This window comes from Typha latifolia, chromosome 8 (assembly GCF_019914945.1).
Source record: "Typha latifolia isolate L0001 chromosome 8, TyphaL0001v2, whole genome shotgun sequence".
NCBI classification, from domain to species: Eukaryota; Viridiplantae; Streptophyta; class Magnoliopsida; order Poales; family Typhaceae; genus Typha; species Typha latifolia.
In genome coordinates this window covers 1016879-1036626 of record NC_133093.1, presented here as the reverse complement: position 1 = coordinate 1036626, position 19748 = coordinate 1016879, and the positions used below count along the sequence as shown (strand labels likewise).

The window sequence follows — 19748 nt, the reverse complement described above, 5'->3', positions numbered from 1 at the left end:
ACTGTTGCACTATGATCAAGACCAAATGTGATTAAATACTTATGTTAGAAATATATGAGGATTTTTATAAAATTGAACTAAACTAAGTGGGGTAAAATACAATTAATAAAAATTTAAAATGTCAAATTAAAATTCAGGGGTCACTCTGTATTTGGACAAAACTAAAATAGGGTAAATTTATTTATTTATCTCCTAAGATTGATTAGATTTGGTACTTAAGGAAAATCATATGATTGATCAACTTAAGTATTAAATGTTAATAATTAACAATCTTTCCAGTGAGTCAAGAAGAATCCACACCTAAGAATAACTAACAAGGCTTTTAATTTTGGTGATATCGAATTCAAATAGAGATATCGAGCCTTTTTCTTGTTGGATGTGGATCCGGATGCAGTTACCCGGTTCGCCATCGGGTCCGGATTAAGTCAATCAAAGATGGCTTCATCAAACTCCTGCAATCTGGTCCGCAGACGATCCTTTACAAAACTATGTGACTCCCATTGACCCACAGATGCTAGAGATCTCCCCATTTGCTATTCAAAAAAAAAAAAAAAAAAAAAAAAGAGATCTCCCCATTGGCTATCGCTCCTCCACGTGTTCAAGCACCAACAAATTACACGTGGCACATTTTTTTATTTCCTTCCAAATCTCCCTCCAATTCTCCGCTCCGAACACCATGCCGCCACGCCTCCTCCCTTCTCCACCCCTCATCCATCTCAAACCCTCGCCTTTCTCCAAGAAACCCAACAACCCAATTCCCTACCTCTCCAATCCCAAGCTCACAATGAGCCTCTCTACGAGCCCCCATTCTCATTCCGGCGATCGCCGCCGCGAGCGACGCTTTACAGTCCCAGGGATAAGCACGGAGGATGCCGCCGTAGTCTCCGAGGAGGGGTTTAAGAGGTACTCCTCTCCGAATTTGAAGAGGAAGGGCGTCGGGGTGGCGATCGTTTGGTTTAGGAATGATCTCCGGATTGTTGACAACGAGGCGTTGGTCAGGGCGTGGGCGGCGTCGGAGTCGGTCCTGCCGGTGTATTGCGTGGATCCTCGCAATTTCGGGACCACACATTATTTTGGGTTCCCCAAAACTGGAGGTATATGTTATGCCTTTCTTCTTTGAAGCTCATAATTCTGAGTTCAATAGTGTTAATTTTGAGGAAATTGTAGTGTATCTTCACAAAATTTGTAACCATCTTTGGGGTTCGTAGTTCTGAGTTCAATATTGGTGAATGCACTTAGTTTATGCATGCAAGGTTTTTGTTTAAATGCTTCAATTCTTTGTCGTTACATTCTTTAGATGGTATTTTTACCTTCTAAATTGTTGGTCATTGGCAACTTACTAGATCATATCTCACATGTCCTTTGTTCCTGATCTTTCTTTATGTTTTTTCTCATGGTGTTGAGCAATTGTGTTTACTTGTAAAGAATGGAAGCATGTGCTATTTCGTTTTGCGCATTATGTGAGCTTCATTTTCCTTTTTTTTTTTTTCTTCTTTTGTTAATTCTTTTAGTACATATTTCTTTGTTCAAATTTTTGACAGCCTTCAGAGCGCAGTTTCTGATAGAATGTCTTGCTGACTTAAAAAGGAACTTGATGAATCGAGGACTAGATTTGCTAGTAAAGTATGGGAAGCCTGAGGATATCCTTCCTTCAATTGCAAAAGCTTTTGGTGCCCATACAGTAAGTTTATCCTCCCCCCTGCTCTCTCTCACATACAAATGTCCAACAGAATACGAAGTGCAACACTTGTAGAAAGTTTGGCCATAATAACTTATAGAGAGTATTTCAGTTGGATGAAATACTTCCTGCATCTCCATAACAAATACCTTTATGGAGGCTTTTGCATTGAAGAATATGCACAACATTTCCTGTTGAACTATGCTTTTCATGGAGTTATTCACTTTTACTGTGCCATTGTCTTCCCTACTAGTACTGCTACTTTTCTTCTGACTAAATAATCTCAAGGTCATTATTAGATTATGTATTTGCAAACTAGTCTAGAAGTTCGTATTTTCTTAAGACTTATCTAAGAAAGTAATGACAATGAAGGCCACTATGGAACCTTCTGTTATATCAGACATGTTCAGAGGCAGAAATTCCTCAATAGCTGCTAAGATAGAATTGCTGGTTATTTTCACTGACAAAATGTACGGTATTAGGTCTATGCTCATAAGGAAACCTGCAGTGAGGAGCTTCTCGTGGAACGTCTTGTGCTCAAAGGATTACAACAAGTAGCGCTTCCTCAGAAAGAACCTTCTACTCAGAAGCAATTAAACTCCAAATTGCAACTTATTTGGGGAGCTACTATGTACCATGTTGATGACCTTCCATTCAGTGCTAGAGACTTACCGGACATTTATACACAATTTCGGAAGGTAAAAAAAAAATGTTTATGCTTTGATGAGCATCCTAGTCATCTATTAGTAGGTTGCCTAATTCCATTACGGAGTTCCATCGCAGGCTGTTGAATCTAAGTGCTCCATAAGAAGCTGTTGTAAGTTGCCTCTATCACTTGGGCCACCTCCCAGCATTACTATGGATGAGATTGGTGGGTGGGGAAGCATTCCTAAGCTTGAGGAACTAGGGATCCAAGGAAAAAAGGCAGGTTGATGATTCTTTTTGTTTTCTATGCCTCTTAAGGATTTCAACCAGATAGAAACACTCAATTTAAATATGCTGCTCTCTCTATCTAGAAAAGGAAGTGATAGAGTGCGATGACAAGCAATCTTTCCAGATTAGCTTTCTTTAGCTGGTTTTCCGTGAATCTATTTCAGGGCCGGTTTTCGAGCCAATTAGATGCATGTCCTTATTTTGTCACAAAAAAGAAGAATGACTTAACATCCATAGAAACTGGAAATAGTGTAGGTTTCTTCTCTTAGTAGTTTTGAGTACTGGGTTGCGCTGCTTGATGCTTTGATGCAGAGGACAAATGTCCTAAGTGCAGGGCAAAGCCGCTTTGCACCACTGACAGACTACTTAAGCAGAAAAAACACAAGTCCATCCATAGATTTTATCTTCCTGCATGTCACAAGTAATCAATGGAACCAAGCTAGTCCCAAGGATGATTTTGGCAAATGGTTTGAAGGCTAAAGATTATGTTTTTAACTAAATTAGCCCTCCTAAGTATTTATTTCACGTCTCTAGTGCATTTTAAAACTTAAATATGAGATTAGATGCGTTTGAAAGCTGCTGACCTAGTCAACAACTTCTCAAATATAAATCGCTGACTGGATCATCGATTTATATAGAAATTTTAAATCCTCCAAAAAAAACGCCAAGTATGAAGGTCAAATTTCTATATAAGTTGCGACTTATATGAAATTTTCTTCTTAAGAAATAATTTTTTAAGCTTTTAAAATTTTTCATATAAGTCACTAACTGGGTTATTGATACCTAAACACACTTAGTATCATATTTAACTTTGAAATGGATTAGACGTGTAAAAAAAATTTAGAGATAGACTTAAAATAGACAAAAATGCAAAACAATAACTGAAGTGTGGGATTTAGTATAGATGACCAAACAGGGGATTTGACATGGGCGCTGGCTCTCTCTCTCTGTCTCTCTTTATATGTATATATATATATATAAACTGTGTCTCTCATTCTCTCTACCTCTCTTTTACCCATGTTTATTGTAAATCAGTTATATGATGGAAAAAGCTATGCTACGTGGTAAATAAGGGTGATTATCGAGTTGGATTAACTGGGTTCGGGTCTGGTTAGGATAATGCAAACACAAAATTAAACGGGTTAAATGGGTCATAAATGAGTTATCGGGTGACACAAAATTATTTATATTTATTTAAGTTATTCCGATTCTAAACATGTTTTTTCGGGTTATAAACTTGTTTTTTGTGTAATAATTAATAAATAAGTTAGACGGGCTATAAATGAGTTATCGTGTTATAGATGTATTATCGTGTCATAAACAGATTATCATGTCATAAATGAGTTATTGTGTCATAAACGGGTTGGTGGGTCGGGTTATATATAGGTTGAGGTAATAAATATGAATACGACCTGTTTAATAATAGGGTTAGATGGGTTGGTCCGTTTATGACCCAAACCTTATTAGTTTAAATCCAAACTTGTTTAAAAGTCAGATCAACTTTTGCACCCAACTATAAATTTATACAATTAGCAATGAGATAGGTGGAATAATATGCCATCTTATTTCAGTGATTTACAACTTCATCCTATTGTGATAGCTAGTGTTTGACACTTTGATTTTAACTTAATTTTTGATGGTTCAGAGGTATGTAATTGAGTGTGGCTTCTGTTATGATTTGATATGTCATCTGTTATAAATAATGGTAAATGTTGCTCTGTTGTAGATTGACAAGAGTATATTTTCTTTGAAAATGCAGTGCAACAAAGGAATGCACTTTATTGGAGGTGAGAATGCAGCACTAGTAAGAATTGATGAATACTTCTGGAAGAAGGTATTGATTCATTTGCTCTTTTCTTCCAAAATACTAGATGAACAATTCTGTCCTGCCATCTCTTCAAGCATCAACTTATAAGGGAATGATGTGTAAATCAGGAAATTTTCAGAGGCATCTTTCATGTGAGATATTTTGACACAAGGCTTTTGGGTTAGAGACTTAAATCTGGGAGTTACAGGCATATCATAGGTTGAAATTAACTGATTGTGCTGTTCCATGAATAGCATATTGTTGCTGCCACCATCTAACATCATCCATCAAATGAAGACAGGAAAAAATATGAGATCAGAATGCCTATGGTTAATGCTACAATAAATATGTAATAGATCCGACCATGAAGACAAAATCTATGGATAGGATTATTGCAAAAGATATTAGGGTCCTTTAAGTTGCAGGTAATGCCAAGTTTCCAACTATAGCAGGTCCCTGTCTTGACATTTTGCGACATGTAACTGTAATTCAGCGATCCATTTCCGACTATATATTTGGTCTTGATTAATGCACTTTGACCTATCATCTTTTTCGAGCCTTTTGTTATGAGTTGAAATGCTGTAGTTGGGCAAGTGAAAGGCCAGATAAATTAACTTGTTAGAGTTCATCTAGCACCATCTTTCAACAAATGCCACTTAATTCATTGTTACAGGGTTATCCGTTATTATCTCTTATTTGCTGTGCATTACAATTACAATGGTACAAGAATTCTATCAGCTAAAGATTTATATTCTTGATTGTCTGTTAATCTAGTATATCAAAATATTCCAAAGAGGCCCTGTTTTGATATATGCTAAATATCAACATAATTAGCACAAAATCCTACAAATTGTCGAGGAGGAAGTATTGAAACTTACATGGATTCTATAAATGTCCTTATGTTCATGTTCTTTGTTCTAAGAAAATGTTTTTCTTTACCTCCATGCAGGATATGTTAAGGGTCTATAAAGAAACAAGGAATGGTATGTTAGGACCAGATTACTCCACCAAATTCTCCCCATGGCTTGCTTCTGGTTGTATCTCTCCACGTTATATATATGAAGAGGTTTGAGTCTCCTTTTTATTAACTAGATTTTTACTTTTAACTTTTATAAGATGATTCATGAGCTGCCTTCTTATGCTTTCATATGATTTCTTAGGTAAAGAGATATGAAAAGCAAAGACTAGCGAATGATTCAACATATTGGTAACTTAATCTTTCTCTGTACTCCTGAATACTACGGAGATACTTTTCCTTTCACAATGTGACATTTTAGATTCATAAATCTCTAAATTCCATGGTTATCTTTCTTCAGCATGCAACCTGAACCCAGATGTTGAAATTTTATATTATGTTTGTGCTCACAAAATGGCCTCTGTTGACACGGTTATGATTTCAGGGTTTTGTTTGAGCTGATATGGAGGGACTACTTCAGATTCGTTTCAATTAAATATGGAAATTCCATTTTTCATCTAGGTACTATAGCTTTCTATCTGCCTCCGTTAAATTCTCTTCGTAGACATATCTCATGTATTGATTCAGGAGTTTTACCAGTCCTTTTTCCCCAGCCACTTGACAAATAAGTTTACTACACTACCTGTTCAATCATAAACTAAAAGTATGAGAGTGAAGGTTGCTAAATTTCATGACAATAGAGCAGATTCTGCTCTTCAATTCAATTGGCAAACTGGTAGTTTTGGCCACGTTTGATAATTAAAGCTTAATTACCTTTATGTGATGCTTTATTATAATGATACTGTGTTTTCTAAGATTCACTCAAGAAGTGCCCATACTAGTCAGATGAACAATGGAAGTAATGCATACTCTTTTTCCAAGATTGATGGTCTAAGGTGGATAATCATTTTGTCTCTTTTGTAGGTGGTCCACAGAAAATAGTTTCTAACTGGAGCAAGGATCAGTTGCTCTTCGAGTCATGGCGAGATGGTCATACTGGGTTTGTTTTTAATACCTTTCCCATTTAATTTTCAGTTTTGAAGATGCAAATATAGCATCATGAAGTAAATGGCCCCTTATTTGTTCCCTTGGTGTGGTAATTTCAGTTACCCTCTCATCGATGCAAACATGAAGGAGCTGTCTACCACTGGCTTCATGTCAAACCGAGGGCGTCAGGTAATTCGAGACGTCTCACTATCCTCTGTTTGCGAGATGTCTATTTCTTTTTGTTCATTCAAGAGAAGCAACGACAATCTTCTAAGACATACAGGCCCTTATAATTATCTTATGCAGATGAATTCATAATTGAATCGTTAAGTATTATTCTTGAGATCTTTTGAAAGAGGGGGCATTTCTATTTATACAAAACCACCGTGTATCTAAATAAATAAATAAAATAATGACTTAATAATTTAATAACTCTCATCAAACTCAAGTTGGATTATAAATTGAGAGTTCGCTAACAAGATGATCAAAACACGAAGAAGGAAAATACTTCATGAAAAAAGTCGGCAATCTATTTCTTAGTGCTGAGGCAATAGAGAGAAATGATGCTAGCTCAGTACTCCTAGTAAGTGTAGTGTATATCGACGTCAATGTGTTTCATCCTCTCATTAAAAATAGGATTCTCAATGAACTTTTTGGCACCGTCATTGTCGACATGAAGAGGAGTTAGGAGTGGCAACACCCATATCACCAAGGAGGCGACAAAGCCAAATAATTTCCTTAGTTGTAGTAGACATATCATGATACTCAAATTCAGTACAAGAGATAATATTCTGCTTCTTGCTGTGCTAGAAAGTTAGTCTTCCCCTAGAAAAATACAGAATCCAGTATTTGATTTTCAATTAGATATGTCATTAATATAATCTGCATCAAAATAAGCCCAAAGTGCCAAATTAGAAGTTGATGGCATAAAGAGATAGCGACGAAGGTATCGAGCAGTCTGCATAAACTGAATGATAAGACTAATTGCATGAGAGATATCAAGCCAAGTAATTCTCAGGTAGAAGACAACCGCAACTAGCTAATGATATCTAGTCAAATCTAAAACAACTAATCATCATTAGGCTAAAGCTTCACAAAAAGCTTACTTGGGGTAGCAGCAAGATGAGTGTTAGTGATGGTGACACGATTGAGAATGTATGTAATGTACTTCTATTGGGATAGCAGAAAACTATGAGATGACTTAATAATTTTGATACCCAAAAAGTACTAAAGGAGACCGAGGTCCTTTATTTTAAACTGGCACTGAAGATGTTGCTGAAGGGAACAAACGTCGAAGGACTCACCTCTGATGATAATCATATCATCAACATACAGAAGAAGAACCCAATCCTGAGCAAAAAACTACAGAAATATAGATGGCTCAAAGGGACTCTCCTGAAATTTGTAGTCTATAAGAACACTACGAAATCGATCAAATCAACCACGGGAAGCCTGCTTGAGCCTATAGATGGCTTGTTGTAGTTAACAGATATGACCGGGAGAAATAACAAAACCAAGTGGAGGACCATATACACTTCGTCAAGAAGACCGTGAAGAAATGCATTCTTCACATCCATCTAATGTAGAGGTCATTGACGACTAGAAGTAATAGCCAGAAGAGTACGAATAGAAGTTATCCGAGCAACATAAGCAAATGTCTTTTCATAGTCTATCTCGTATTCCTCAGAAGAGTACGAATAGAAGTTATTCGAGCAACCAAATGAGTCTTATATTTGGCAATGGATCCATCGAGTTGATACTTGACCTTGAATATTCATTTACAACTTACAGACACGAGTCTAGTAGACGAGTGATAACATCCTAAATGTGCATTTGCTGAAGGACCTGGAGTTCATCTGCCATGGTCTGCTGCCATTCTGACACGTGAATAACCTCACAGTATGATAGATTTGAACCTAAGAAGAGAAGTCATAATAGATTTGACATACTTTATGAGGTAAACCTAAGTGAAATATGATAAATCATTAATGAAACACATTATATAGAAAACTAAAACCCGAAGAGAGCGAAGTAGGGTCCCAAATATCAGAGTGCACAAGGTGAAAAGGAGAATCAAATATATTCTCACTAAGAGGAAAATGAAGGGTTTGGTGTTTTGTCAACCAACAGCCAAATATAAGGAGACAAACAGGAAAAAAGACTAAAATACCCATACTAGGACAAGGTATTGAGACGTTGACTCGATATATGATCTCAACACTAATGGCACAGGTCTGAAGGAGAGAGATGAGTGGCTGGACAAGTATAACTTGATCCAAATAGTAAAGCTTGTGAATCCAATTACTGATCCAAATCCTCCAGCTGATCCTAATCTTCTAGCCTGTAGATGGGTCTTACACAACACAAAAAGTAGAAGAGAATGATACAGGATAACCAAAGTAAAAAAGTTGAGTAACATAAATAAGATTCATGGTTAGATTGGAAATAAGTCATACATCAGATAAAGTAAGACGACTAGTGGGATCCGTGGTGAAAGTAATGTAGCCAATGTGAGAGATGGGGTAATGAGTTCCATTTGCTGTGTGAACATGAGGAAAAGCGAGAGGGGCAGGGGTGAGGCTAGTAAAAATTAAAGAAGTCATTTGTCATATGATGTGAGACGTCAGAATAAAAAATTTAAGATTTAATCATACTAGGGGCAATAGAGGTAGAAGTAGAGACACCAGTGACACTAAAAGCTCTATGAATAAGCTATTGAATTTGTAGGAGTTGTGCACTGCTAAATATGGGATTAGTGGAGTGATCAGATGGACTACTATTTGAGGTAGCGATCGAGAAAGGCAATTGACAATTCTTGTCTTTGCTTGAATCCCTTTTGCTAAAACAGATAATAAGCTCAGGATGAAGTCGTTAGCAGCAAGATGACTAGGATGATCGCAATGAATGTATATAGGACGCGATGAGTGATGGTTTTGTCCAGACATATGAGTGACACGGGCAGCACTAGAAATGTCAGTTATGTGACGCAAACGGCACTAGAAATATCAGGCCTAGCTGATATAGAAGCGCGAGTACTAAGCACACTCTGTGCTGAAAATAGTGCCGCTGAGCTGAAAAGGAGAAAAGGGTGGAGACCAGTGGCCGCGCTGCCACTGTGTTGCTGCTGCTGAGAATAGCGGCAGCTGCGGCTGCAGTGGGTGCTGCAGCTGTCGTTGCTACTGCTGCACTTGCAGGGAACGGCCAACAGGGGAGCTCGCGCCGAGGGAGAAGAAGACGGGGGATGTTCTGACTTCGACTGAGCTCGAGGAGGCCGGAAAGCACACGTCTGCTGCTGCTACAGCTGCAATATTTTGCGGTGGCTGCTGCTGCTGTTCTGGTTGCAGTGGCAGTGGCTGCTGCGGCAATTGAGGTAGCTGCAGGCGAGCTCGAGGATTCTGGTGAAACTTCCGATGAGTCGGCGGTGAGTGCCGTTGCTACTGCTGCAGTTGTCGTTGCTTCTCTTTTATATTTTGAGTGGTGAGATAGAGAGAAAGAGACTGTTTGGATAACGAGGATCCAACTTAAGAAAAAGCCCCTAGAGATCGGGAAGCGTATCATGAAATGATATTAGCCTTAACCCTAGATTGGTTGAGGGAAAAGAGAGAAGAAGAGATGATCGAAAAATATTGTGTTTATTGAAAGAGGGGCCTTGAACCTATTTATACAAAACCATCGTGTGTCTAAATAAATAAATAAAAATAATAATAACTTAATAACTCTAATAGCCTGCATGCAGTGGGAGGACTAATTTTGTTTTGAACTTCTAACTCTAGTCTCTAGGAAATTAGAAGCACTCTATAACAATGTGTAGACTTTAACATTTTTCATGAGAGCCATATTTTGGAATGTTAGCCACTTCTTCTAAAGTTTCCGACTTTTATTTCCTCTCGTTATCCTATGGAAGTATGTGCGTTTCATCCACATTAATTCCTACACGCCCTGACAAAAGGAAAAAGTTTGATTAGAAAAAGAAGGGAAACAAAAGAATGTTCTACTGCTGAACAGGAACAGGGATATTGTGATCACTTTCCTGCAAATTAATGCATGTCTTTTACTCATCTATCATAATCTACCAAGTTAATGTTATTTTATAAAAAAAAAATTCTGTAACATTTTCTAGCCGGTCACATTATTACAGGCAAAAAAACCTTCAGCTAAACAGAAAAAAGTAGTTATTCTTTCATATTTTTCTTTATGCATACAACCATTTACATAACATAAGTTGAGTAGGGTTGCCTTATTTCATTGTTACAATATAGCTTGTTGTGAGGCTCATATGCGAAAAACAAAGACTAAAGCCTAAATCTTATGATCTGCAGATTGTCTGCTCATTTCTGGTTCGTGATATGGGCATAGACTGGCGAATGGGAGCCGAATGGTTTGAAACATGCCTCTTAGACTATGATCCAGCTTCAAATTATGGTAACTGGACATATGGAGCAGGTTAGTTTTTGTCTTGTGCGAATCTAATCCAATAATGCAAGTAAAGAAGTAATAGAACAATGACAAAAGGAACTGTTTTTGCTCTTACCTCATTGAATCTGATGCACTATGGTTGCTTAATATGAGTTGGTAATGAAATATATATATATATATATATATATATATACACAGATCTCATTTAAAAAATTTGAGTCTGATACATGTCTATGATTATAACAGGAGTTGGTAATGACCCGAGGGAAGATCGCTATTTCAGCGTTCCGAAGCAAGTAAGCATCATACTCTTTTCCTCCAAGACCACACTATTGAAGGATGGAAAATCCTTGCAAAGAAGCTTCTTTGTACTGAATAGATATGAATAGTACAGTGTACAGTTTGGAAGATACTGAAACAATTTTCTCTTTTCAGGATCAGAACATTAATAATGCATCCCTTTTTTGCAGGCAAAGACCTACGATCCTGAAGGTGAGTATGTGGCTTACTGGTTGCCAGAACTTCAATCACTTCCGAAGGAGAGAAGGAATTTTCCTGGACAGTCATATATCAAGCAAATTGTACCGTTAAAGTTTGTGAACACATACCAGAAGAAAGATCATGTAAAAAGAGATAAAAGAAGATCCAATATGTACCTAAAATGAACAACCTTCATACAGAGCGAGATGGAGATCTTTGTTTAACGTCTGCATTTTGGGTGATTCTTTTCTTGGGGAGAATTCACTGAATTCTCCTCTATCGAAGTATGGGATTTTGATCTGATGTGCAAAAATAGGAAAGTTCTGATCATAACAAGATTGTATTTAATTATAAACTCGATATATAGTCATTATTAGTATGGAAGAATTTGCTTCATCATGCAGGTAAAGAGATTATATTTGCATACTAATTATATGCTCAAAGAAACGACCGTCTGAAAAGATACACTATCACCCCTATGCTCTTCAGCTTTCCTTCAGTGAACAAAACAATGTATTGCTCCGAAGTACCTTAAAATCTGGAACCCATTTCCAACTGAAGAACGCTTGAAGGCAAATAGCATTGAAGAATAGACCGATTTGCATCCATTTTCCACGTAACATGCAATTAATATCGTTGAAAGCCATCTCTGTCTTTTGAGCATTTAGTCATGGAAAATATACATCTCAACCTGGATGCCAAAGAAGGCTTACATTTTGGATATATTCTTCTATAATCATCTAATAGGTCAAAAAATTCAATCTGCAGACATTTCTTCTGCAACAGTTTATTTGTGTACAATAGAAATAGAATTTATCAAATATATGAAACTCAGAAACATATTTATTCATCAGAATCAACTTATAGTCAGGCACAAGGGCCAAGATGGTTAATAACAGGGAGTCAGGAAGGCTTCTGGGCAGAAAAGCTGATATATAGTTATGTACACCATCCAACTTGCGGAGAGAAGCAGAAGATTGATCCAATTCTACTAGGGAAAAGGTAGCTTCAAACTCCAAAGTAGTCAAAATTGGTAGCTGAGCGTCAAGCTTTTGTCAGGATTCCTTGTGCACTATGATCCTTGTGAATCATGAATAAGAGGGTTTCTTGTTCGAATTGGTGGAGAACCAGCATAGTATGGTGGTGAAGCCTGCAAGTATCTTACATTGTTTCAAATTACTTGTCCTCAATCAGCAAAAAAAGAAATACATCACTGAACAAAAAAGAATTTGCTCCAGTTGAAGCATGAAGAAGAAATTGCTTTAGAAGTGGTATTAGTGGGCTTTAAAGTACATATGTGGAAATATTGGATATCAATCCTATCGAGTTTTAAACAGCTTGGATTTGCAAAGCAATTAAAAGCTAAGAAGAAGTAACCTTGCACAAGATGATGTCAGAAAGATCTGTTGAAACCCTCAACTCATTGTTATCTCTATTCAACCTGGATTTTACAGAGTATAACAGCAGTCAAATTCTAACAAAGTAAATTTCTTATTATCTAAGCAGATTTTATGTCATGATGATCTACATATTAAGCATCTAGATACTACTAACTATAGATATTTAAGGGATTCAACTGAAAAAAGTGCAGTACTGCCTAACAGTATATGTAATTCATCGAGTAACATCTTTGCGATGCCTAGCAAAGTCAGAGCCATTCCAAATAGAAGCTTCCAAGTAATATATGTGATATTCAAGATCTTCATTAAAGTCAATGTGCTTGTTTGAGTGAGCATATATTAGCTTTTGAGAACTCGAAGCATTGGTAAATTTTCTTTCTTGGAACCCTAGAGTCTTAAACCTCTTTCTTTAGACACATTTTTCAGTTAATCCTCAGTCTATAGGTTGAAACAACAAGCTTCTATAAAAGCAGTGTCCTTTTCATCTATTTATTTTCAGATTTGAGGATTGGACTACAGTCTAATATGAGATTCTCCTGCTTCAGCTCGAATGGTTGGATCTAACAACGATTTATATCTTTGTGGACCGTTGAATTGGTATTTAGTAACTTTAGACTCCTTTGATCCCCAAACTAGCAACTTTCCATGCATTAAATTCACAATCAAATTCACGTGTGAAAACTCCAATAAATTGCAAAAGAGACAGACCTGCCGCATTTCCTTGGTTTAGGACACATGACCTTTTTATTCTCAATTTGGCATTTTTCCACCATTACGGCTGTCCTCAATTTACCGAGCTCCTTCATTTCATCCATCAACTTCTCCCCATGATGCTTCGACCCTGATTGCACCATTAACTTATTGATACTATCAAAGACAAATAAGAAAAAGGAAAGGACACAAATATATGCTATCCTGTAGACATAATCAAAATCAATTATTCCTTAGACTCCTTTTACTATACAACGACACAAATTTAATAAAGAAAGAATAACAAGAACCTTGTGATCGATTCATTGCACTCACTAAGTGCTCCATATCCAGAAATAGCAAAGCCTAAGATACTTCTCTCAACAAGTTATCTGCCCAGATCAATCCAAACAGAAACCATCAAGAAATGTTCCCCAATCCTTTCTCTTAACAAAAAATATCAATCTTTGCATCAAACAACAAGAGCATCTAAAGCGATAACTGACAGCAATCCTCTCATTATTCAATATCCTACTAAGGATACTAATTCTTGTCACAAATTAAAACAAAAGAAAAAAAAACGATCGAAATTGCAAAAAGTATAACACTACAACGTCTAATTCGCACACCATCCGCACTCAACACTCTACATAACGAACATCGGCCGCTAGATTGATCCATAAATCCGACTGTTTCCTTCGAGTTTAGATTCGAGCAAAAAAGAAAGAAAGAAATAACCAACGAATCAAAGAAAAGAACTCACCTGATACGATCTCTCTCATAGGGAGAGATCACAGAGAGAAAGAAAGCAATGGATAGGAGTGCCCACAATGGAGTGGGGGGGAAAGAGGAAGAAAAGGATTTGGGGGGGGGGGGGGACTGGGGGTATTTAAGGTGGTAAAATGACATCTTTGCCCCCTACAATCGCGATTAGCAGGAGAGAATAAAGAGGAAGGTGCGTGGACAAAGCTGTCTAGCATTTTTATATTAAAAAAAAGGCTACTGTTTTCATATACAACTAAAACTTGGCAAACAGTGGGAGTTTAGGTGGTGGTGGTAATAATAATAATAATAATAAAATAATAAATAAAAATAACTACCACCAAGTTCAGTCCTGCTGTTTTCCTTTCCATTCTAAAAAAAAAAAGGCATGAAATGATCAACTTTCCCTTGCCCAACTCTAAACTCCTCATAATTTCTTCTACAAGTACGAGTTTGTTTACAATTTTTTATCTTTGTGATATATCGGATCATCTTATGCTTGCAAGGAATTTTAATTGAGGACTTGGGTTTTCTTGAATTGGAGCAATGACCCTGTGCCCAGCTCCGGCCGAGGCCGCATTGCCATCATTCTCGAGGCAAAATGTATCAAATCTTCGTGGAGTCCGATGGCGTGTCGATCTCGGGATACTCCCGAGCTCTCCCACTTCGGTCGAAGAATTCAGAAGAGTTGCTGCAGACTCTAGGAGGAGGTGAATTTGAATTTCTTTTTTTTTTAACTACTATTCTATGAACTGATCTTGGTATTTTGTAATTTTAGGCGTTAAGGTATGAAAAAGTTACCTTCTTTTCCTCCACAAATCACGATCCCTGTCTCAAATGGGCTGTGGTCATTGTGCTTAATTTTTAAAATTTATTGGATCAGAGTGGAAGTAAAATATTGGGTGCACTTTAAAATCATGAAATCTCATTGTATTCGACAAAGTTCCTTTTTCTATTGTAGTATTCCGACAGGACGGAATCGTAGTGAAATGAGATTCGAGACTTATATTCAATACAAATTTTGTGACTGTAGAAGTAGCTGCAGATTCTTGGAAAAGGTGGGATTGGATCTTTTGATTCCTTTTGTTATTGTTTTATTTTCTTATTTGTGTCCCAACGAATGAAGATGTCCTATTTGATTAATAATATAGGTCATTGCTTTTATGTGCAATGGTGATTACAGCCGTCAAGCTAAATCTTCTTTTTTTTTCTTATACTTTCTAAGTTCATCCCTTCTATTTCTTTTTATTTCATACTTGTTTTTCGTTTCTGTATTTATCTGCACTCTTGAATTTGCATCTTTATGTGGGAAACAATTTCCTTATTCTTCTCTGGTGTTGTTAGCCATCTTTCTTTCTCAAAGCTCAAGATTGTTACACTTAATTTCAAGGTTCGCCACTGTAAAGTGCAAAAGCAGTAAGTGCTCTTTTGGATTAGGACTCAATTATAGGCTAGAACTGTATGATCAGAATTGTGCTTTTCCTAATATAATGTTGTATTCTTTCAGAATTGTACTTTTCCTAATATAGCGTTGTATTCTTTCATATAGTCAGATTACAAGAAATTTAACATTTTATTTCTTATCTAAGCTTATTTAATATTGGTTTACTTTGACAGATATGCCAGCTTGAGGCGCCGGCTTCTTGTAGATCCTCATCTTTCTAAGGATGAAAAAAGATCTCCTGATCCTGCTGTCGAAAATCCATTGTCACAAAATCCAGGTATAGTTGTTCTGTTTGCTTCTGAGAAATGTAGTATATGCTCTAAATTTTTGAATGCACAAGGTTGTAGATCTCTCTCCTATCATATATTTTCTTGAATTTTATCGCCTAACATTTTTATCATGATAAATTGCTAATTTGCTATCCTATGGATGTCTACAATTTCCTGCGTTGTACTTTATTTAGCCTTTTTTGTTCTGTTGTTCTGCTATTGATCTTGTTGGATGTTATCTTTGCAGATAGCATGTGGGGTCGTTTTTTCCAGAATGCTGAGCTAGAGAAAATGCTTGACCAGGATCTATCACGGCTCTATCCCGAACTAGGAAGCTACTTCCAAACAGATGCATGCCAATCCATACTAGGACATGTACTGTTGGTTTGGTGTCTTAGGCACCCTGAATATGGATACAGACAAGGCAAGTTCATAACTGCGTTAGATGATTGATATGCATTCTCATTGACTTGACAACACTTTGTAAGGTCCTATAAAATTAGCTCTCACTATGCAACTTCTGGAAATTTTGCCAGCCAAATTATTTGATAGTTTCTGTCTGAAACTTTTCTTATGAGCTTTAGTTCTTATTAAAAGAAACTCGAGATCTTACTAATTCTCACAGTCCAATGGTTTCTGCTTTTTTCATTCTAGCTCTATGGTTAATTACTCCATTGTATAAGAAACATTCCACATAGATAACATAACTGGTCATTTCTTAGGGCTTGTATCCATAAAAGTTACATTATCACTTTATGAGGAAATGATTAATAGCTTTTATTTACTAAATACAAGTAATAGATCCATTTTAGTTCATAATTGCTGCTATAGTGTTATTAGATATATGATAAGAATTTCTTTAGCTTCATTATTAACCTAGAAATTAGAAAAGGAATGTCTAGATGCTCATGTCCAGTAATGTATAGCTTTATCTTCAAAACAGTTAGTACAGCTTTATCTTTAAAGAACTATTCTGCTGGTCTTGATAACATGACATACTGAAGAATAGTTGACTATTAAGATAAGAAAATAATTGATGCCTGAGAATAGTGTACTTGCACCACGGTAACAGTGTGTTTGTTGCATGCCATATTATCGACTATCCTGAATATCAGTATCCTAAACATTTGTCAGAATACAGTGCTAATCTCACTTCTCTTACAGGAATGCATGAACTCTTAGCTCCTCTGCTATATGTACTTCACATAGATGTGCAGCACTTCTCTCAGGTACGAGCCCTCCATGAAGGTAATTTCAATGATAATTTTGATGAAGCACCTTTTCCGGACAGAGAGTTGATCTCCAATTACAAATTAAAAAGAACAAAAAATATGGGTGGGACTGATGAGACAAACAGCTTTCAGAGTAATGCTGTCAAAACAAGTAGTCTCAATGAGCTTGATCCTGATACAAGGAGCCTGTTTTTAATGAATGATGCTTATGGAGCAGAGGGCGAGTTGGGTATGATTTTATCTGAGAAGTTTATGGAACATGATGCTTACTGTATGTTTGATGGTTTAATGAATGGCGCACATGGTGTGGTTGCTATATCAGAGTTTTTCTCTTTACATCCTTCTGTTGAATCCAGTACAGGACTAACACCTGTAATTGAAGCCTCGTCTGCATTATATCATCTGCTTTCTATTGTGGATTCATCTCTTCATAGTCACCTTATTGAGTTGGGAGTAGAACCTCAATACTTTGCACTTCGGTGGTTGCGTGTTTTATTTGGGCGTGAATTTTCACTTGAAAATCTTTTAGTTGTCTGGGATGAGATATTCTCTTATTCAAATCATATATCTTATATTGATATTGCAAACATTGAGTACAATATTAGGTTGTTCTGTGCTCCTCGAGGAGCCTTCATTTTATCAATGGCAGTCTCCATGCTGCTTCATCTAAGATCTTCATTACTAGCAAGTGAACATGCAACCACCTGTCTCCAGAGGTTATTAAACTTTCCAGAAGATGTAGACATGAAAAAGTTGACAGAGAAAGCAAGATCAGTGCAAGCTCTTGCTCTCAAGACAAATCTGTCTTCTTCTTTCTCCCGAGGAAGAACTCTCATGAATCAACCAGATGACGACTGCCAAGTTGATAACTCTATTGGCATGAGTTCTCCCACTACTTCACCCAACTTCTGGGAAGAAAAGTGGAAAGTGCTCCACAAGGCAGAGGGCCTTAACAAGGAAAATAATGATAAAGCGATTATCAGTAACATGAAAAAAGGTTCTTCCATGGAAAATCTTTCATCTTCTGCAAAATCAGATACTGTGATGACTATGAAGAAGAAAAAGAATTATTGCTCTTCTGGTAAGCATATAACTTTTAATGATCTTACTGGTGCTGATGGAATTTCAGATACTTCAAGAGCAAAGAGTTCCCTTTACATAAGCAGAAAGAATTTCTCTGCTGAAGAAATAAATCAAAATATTGTCAGAGAGCATTCAAATGTTTCTGGAGAGGCATGTCTGAGCGCTGATTGTTCCTTAAGATTTTCCACTGTAGCAAATCCTGAGCATGATCCTGGGAAAAGCAGTTCTTATCTTTCATTTATTGCTGATTATGATGATGAAACTTGTCATATGGAGGAGTCATGCAGTAGTAGCATTGATGGTGAAATACATAATGAGTCTGAATCATCTTCTGTTGGTAAGGTTAAGTTAAATCAAAGAACAAGTAGAATAAAGACCTCCTTGGAGGAGCAGGGACCTCCTTGTAAACATCAGTATTCTGGGAAGTTTGATGGAAGTTCTGATGAAGAAAAACTAAAGTCCTTTGGGGTTGAAGAGCTCTGCAAGGAAATCTCAAGTATGACGGCTTCTGATGAGGCCTCTCATTCATTTGGAGTTGGATGGAATTTGAAACTGCGAGACGAAGAGCTGACACTACTCTTAAGGAGTATTGGGCAAAAAGTGCTTGAAAATATCCAGGTGAGATATATTTGAAAGGTCATGTTAACAATGGAGTTCAAAAATGCCTCTCTTTTCGTCATCACCTGACTTCTTATATGCACAACCAAAATGGAAAATATGTGCATGTTCTTCCAGCAATCTCATTGAACTACATATATGAACTATAGTTTATTATGAGAAATGTTTGAGAGTTTAGAACATCGAATAAGGAACCATTTCATGATTTTATGGCTTACAGTGATGATTTTGTTTAGCTTGAGGCCAAGTATATATTATTTATTTTTGTTAAGGATTTATATGTTAAATGAATTTGAAGTAAATTGTGAAAATTGAAATTCAGTTCTAATCAAACTACAGAACTTTCTGAATTACTGTTTCTTGTTTTGTAGATCACAATTTAGTTTCATAGCCAACAAATGAAATATCATAAGCTAATAGCTTAGCATTGATATTATGATAGCAGATTGCTGGTATCAGTACCGTGTACTGTAAGCCAGTATCAGTTAGGATGTATGCATCAGTAGGTGTAATTAGGGTCAGGTGTTTGGCCCATCACTTGCAACTCATAACTTTGCTCTTGCATTTGTTTTGTTTATGCTCATTGCTGACAAGGTCTCCTATTTGAATATGCTGATCATAGGATATACTTATTCTTGTGTCTTCCAGGTTATCAACTCAGTCTTCCAGCAAGACTTGAGTCTGGACTCAGTGGATAGTCCATCAAACGCCAACCCAAGACTCACAGAGCAACCTATAGCATTGGCTGCTCTCAAGGAACTTAAGAAGATTGGCGACCTACTGTGCGAGATGCATTTGTGAATATTATGTCTTAGTACTTATGCAAGATGTGAGATGGGTTGTGAATACTTTTCTGAAGGATAAGACTATAATGTATGGGATGAATCAGAAGGGATAAACAACAGTATTTTTTGTATAGTTGTACATTATTTTTGTGTACATCCTTCTGTTCTGCTTGTAAGGAAATAATGAAGTATTTATTTCTCCAACTTCT

General features: G+C 36.7%; 3 protein-coding genes across 4 annotated transcripts; 2 read left to right on the top strand and 1 right to left on the bottom strand.

Moving 5' to 3' along the window:
* The first annotated feature begins 656 nt into the window (after positions 1–656).
* Positions 657–11652, top strand: LOC140793212 (cryptochrome DASH, chloroplastic/mitochondrial). Its single transcript, XM_073144573.1, has 13 exons — positions 657–1094; positions 1542–1681; positions 2161–2376; positions 2462–2602; positions 4371–4445; positions 5368–5484; positions 5579–5625; positions 5819–5895; positions 6298–6373; positions 6480–6549; positions 10680–10803; positions 11023–11072; positions 11247–11652. The coding sequence occupies exons 1-13, from the start codon at positions 677–679 to the stop codon at positions 11439–11441; spliced, it is 1746 nt and encodes a 581-aa protein (XP_073000674.1). The 5' UTR covers positions 657–676; the 3' UTR covers positions 11442–11652.
* Positions 11653–11889: 237 nt separating this feature from the next.
* On the bottom strand, positions 11890–14205 carry LOC140793213 (uncharacterized). 2 transcript variants are annotated; one of them, XM_073144574.1, is made up of 5 exons: positions 14110–14205; positions 13658–13738; positions 13365–13497; positions 12634–12697; positions 11890–12406 (listed from the first exon to the last, which is right to left on the bottom strand). In XM_073144574.1, the coding sequence occupies exons 2-5, from the start codon at positions 13692–13694 to the stop codon at positions 12329–12331; spliced, it is 312 nt and encodes a 103-aa protein (XP_073000675.1). In that variant the 5' UTR covers positions 13695–13738; positions 14110–14205; the 3' UTR covers positions 11890–12328. The 2 variants fall into 2 exon arrangements, with proteins under 2 accessions (XP_073000675.1, XP_073000677.1); XM_073144576.1 differs by lacking the exon at positions 13658–13738 and having other exon boundaries at positions 14110–14197.
* Positions 14206–14465: 260 nt separating this feature from the next.
* Positions 14466–19743, top strand: LOC140793257 (uncharacterized). Its single transcript, XM_073144630.1, has 5 exons — positions 14466–14818; positions 15726–15829; positions 16069–16245; positions 16986–18754; positions 19403–19743. The coding sequence occupies exons 1-5, from the start codon at positions 14655–14657 to the stop codon at positions 19553–19555; spliced, it is 2367 nt and encodes a 788-aa protein (XP_073000731.1). The 5' UTR covers positions 14466–14654; the 3' UTR covers positions 19556–19743.
* Positions 19744–19748: the final 5 nt, after the last annotated feature.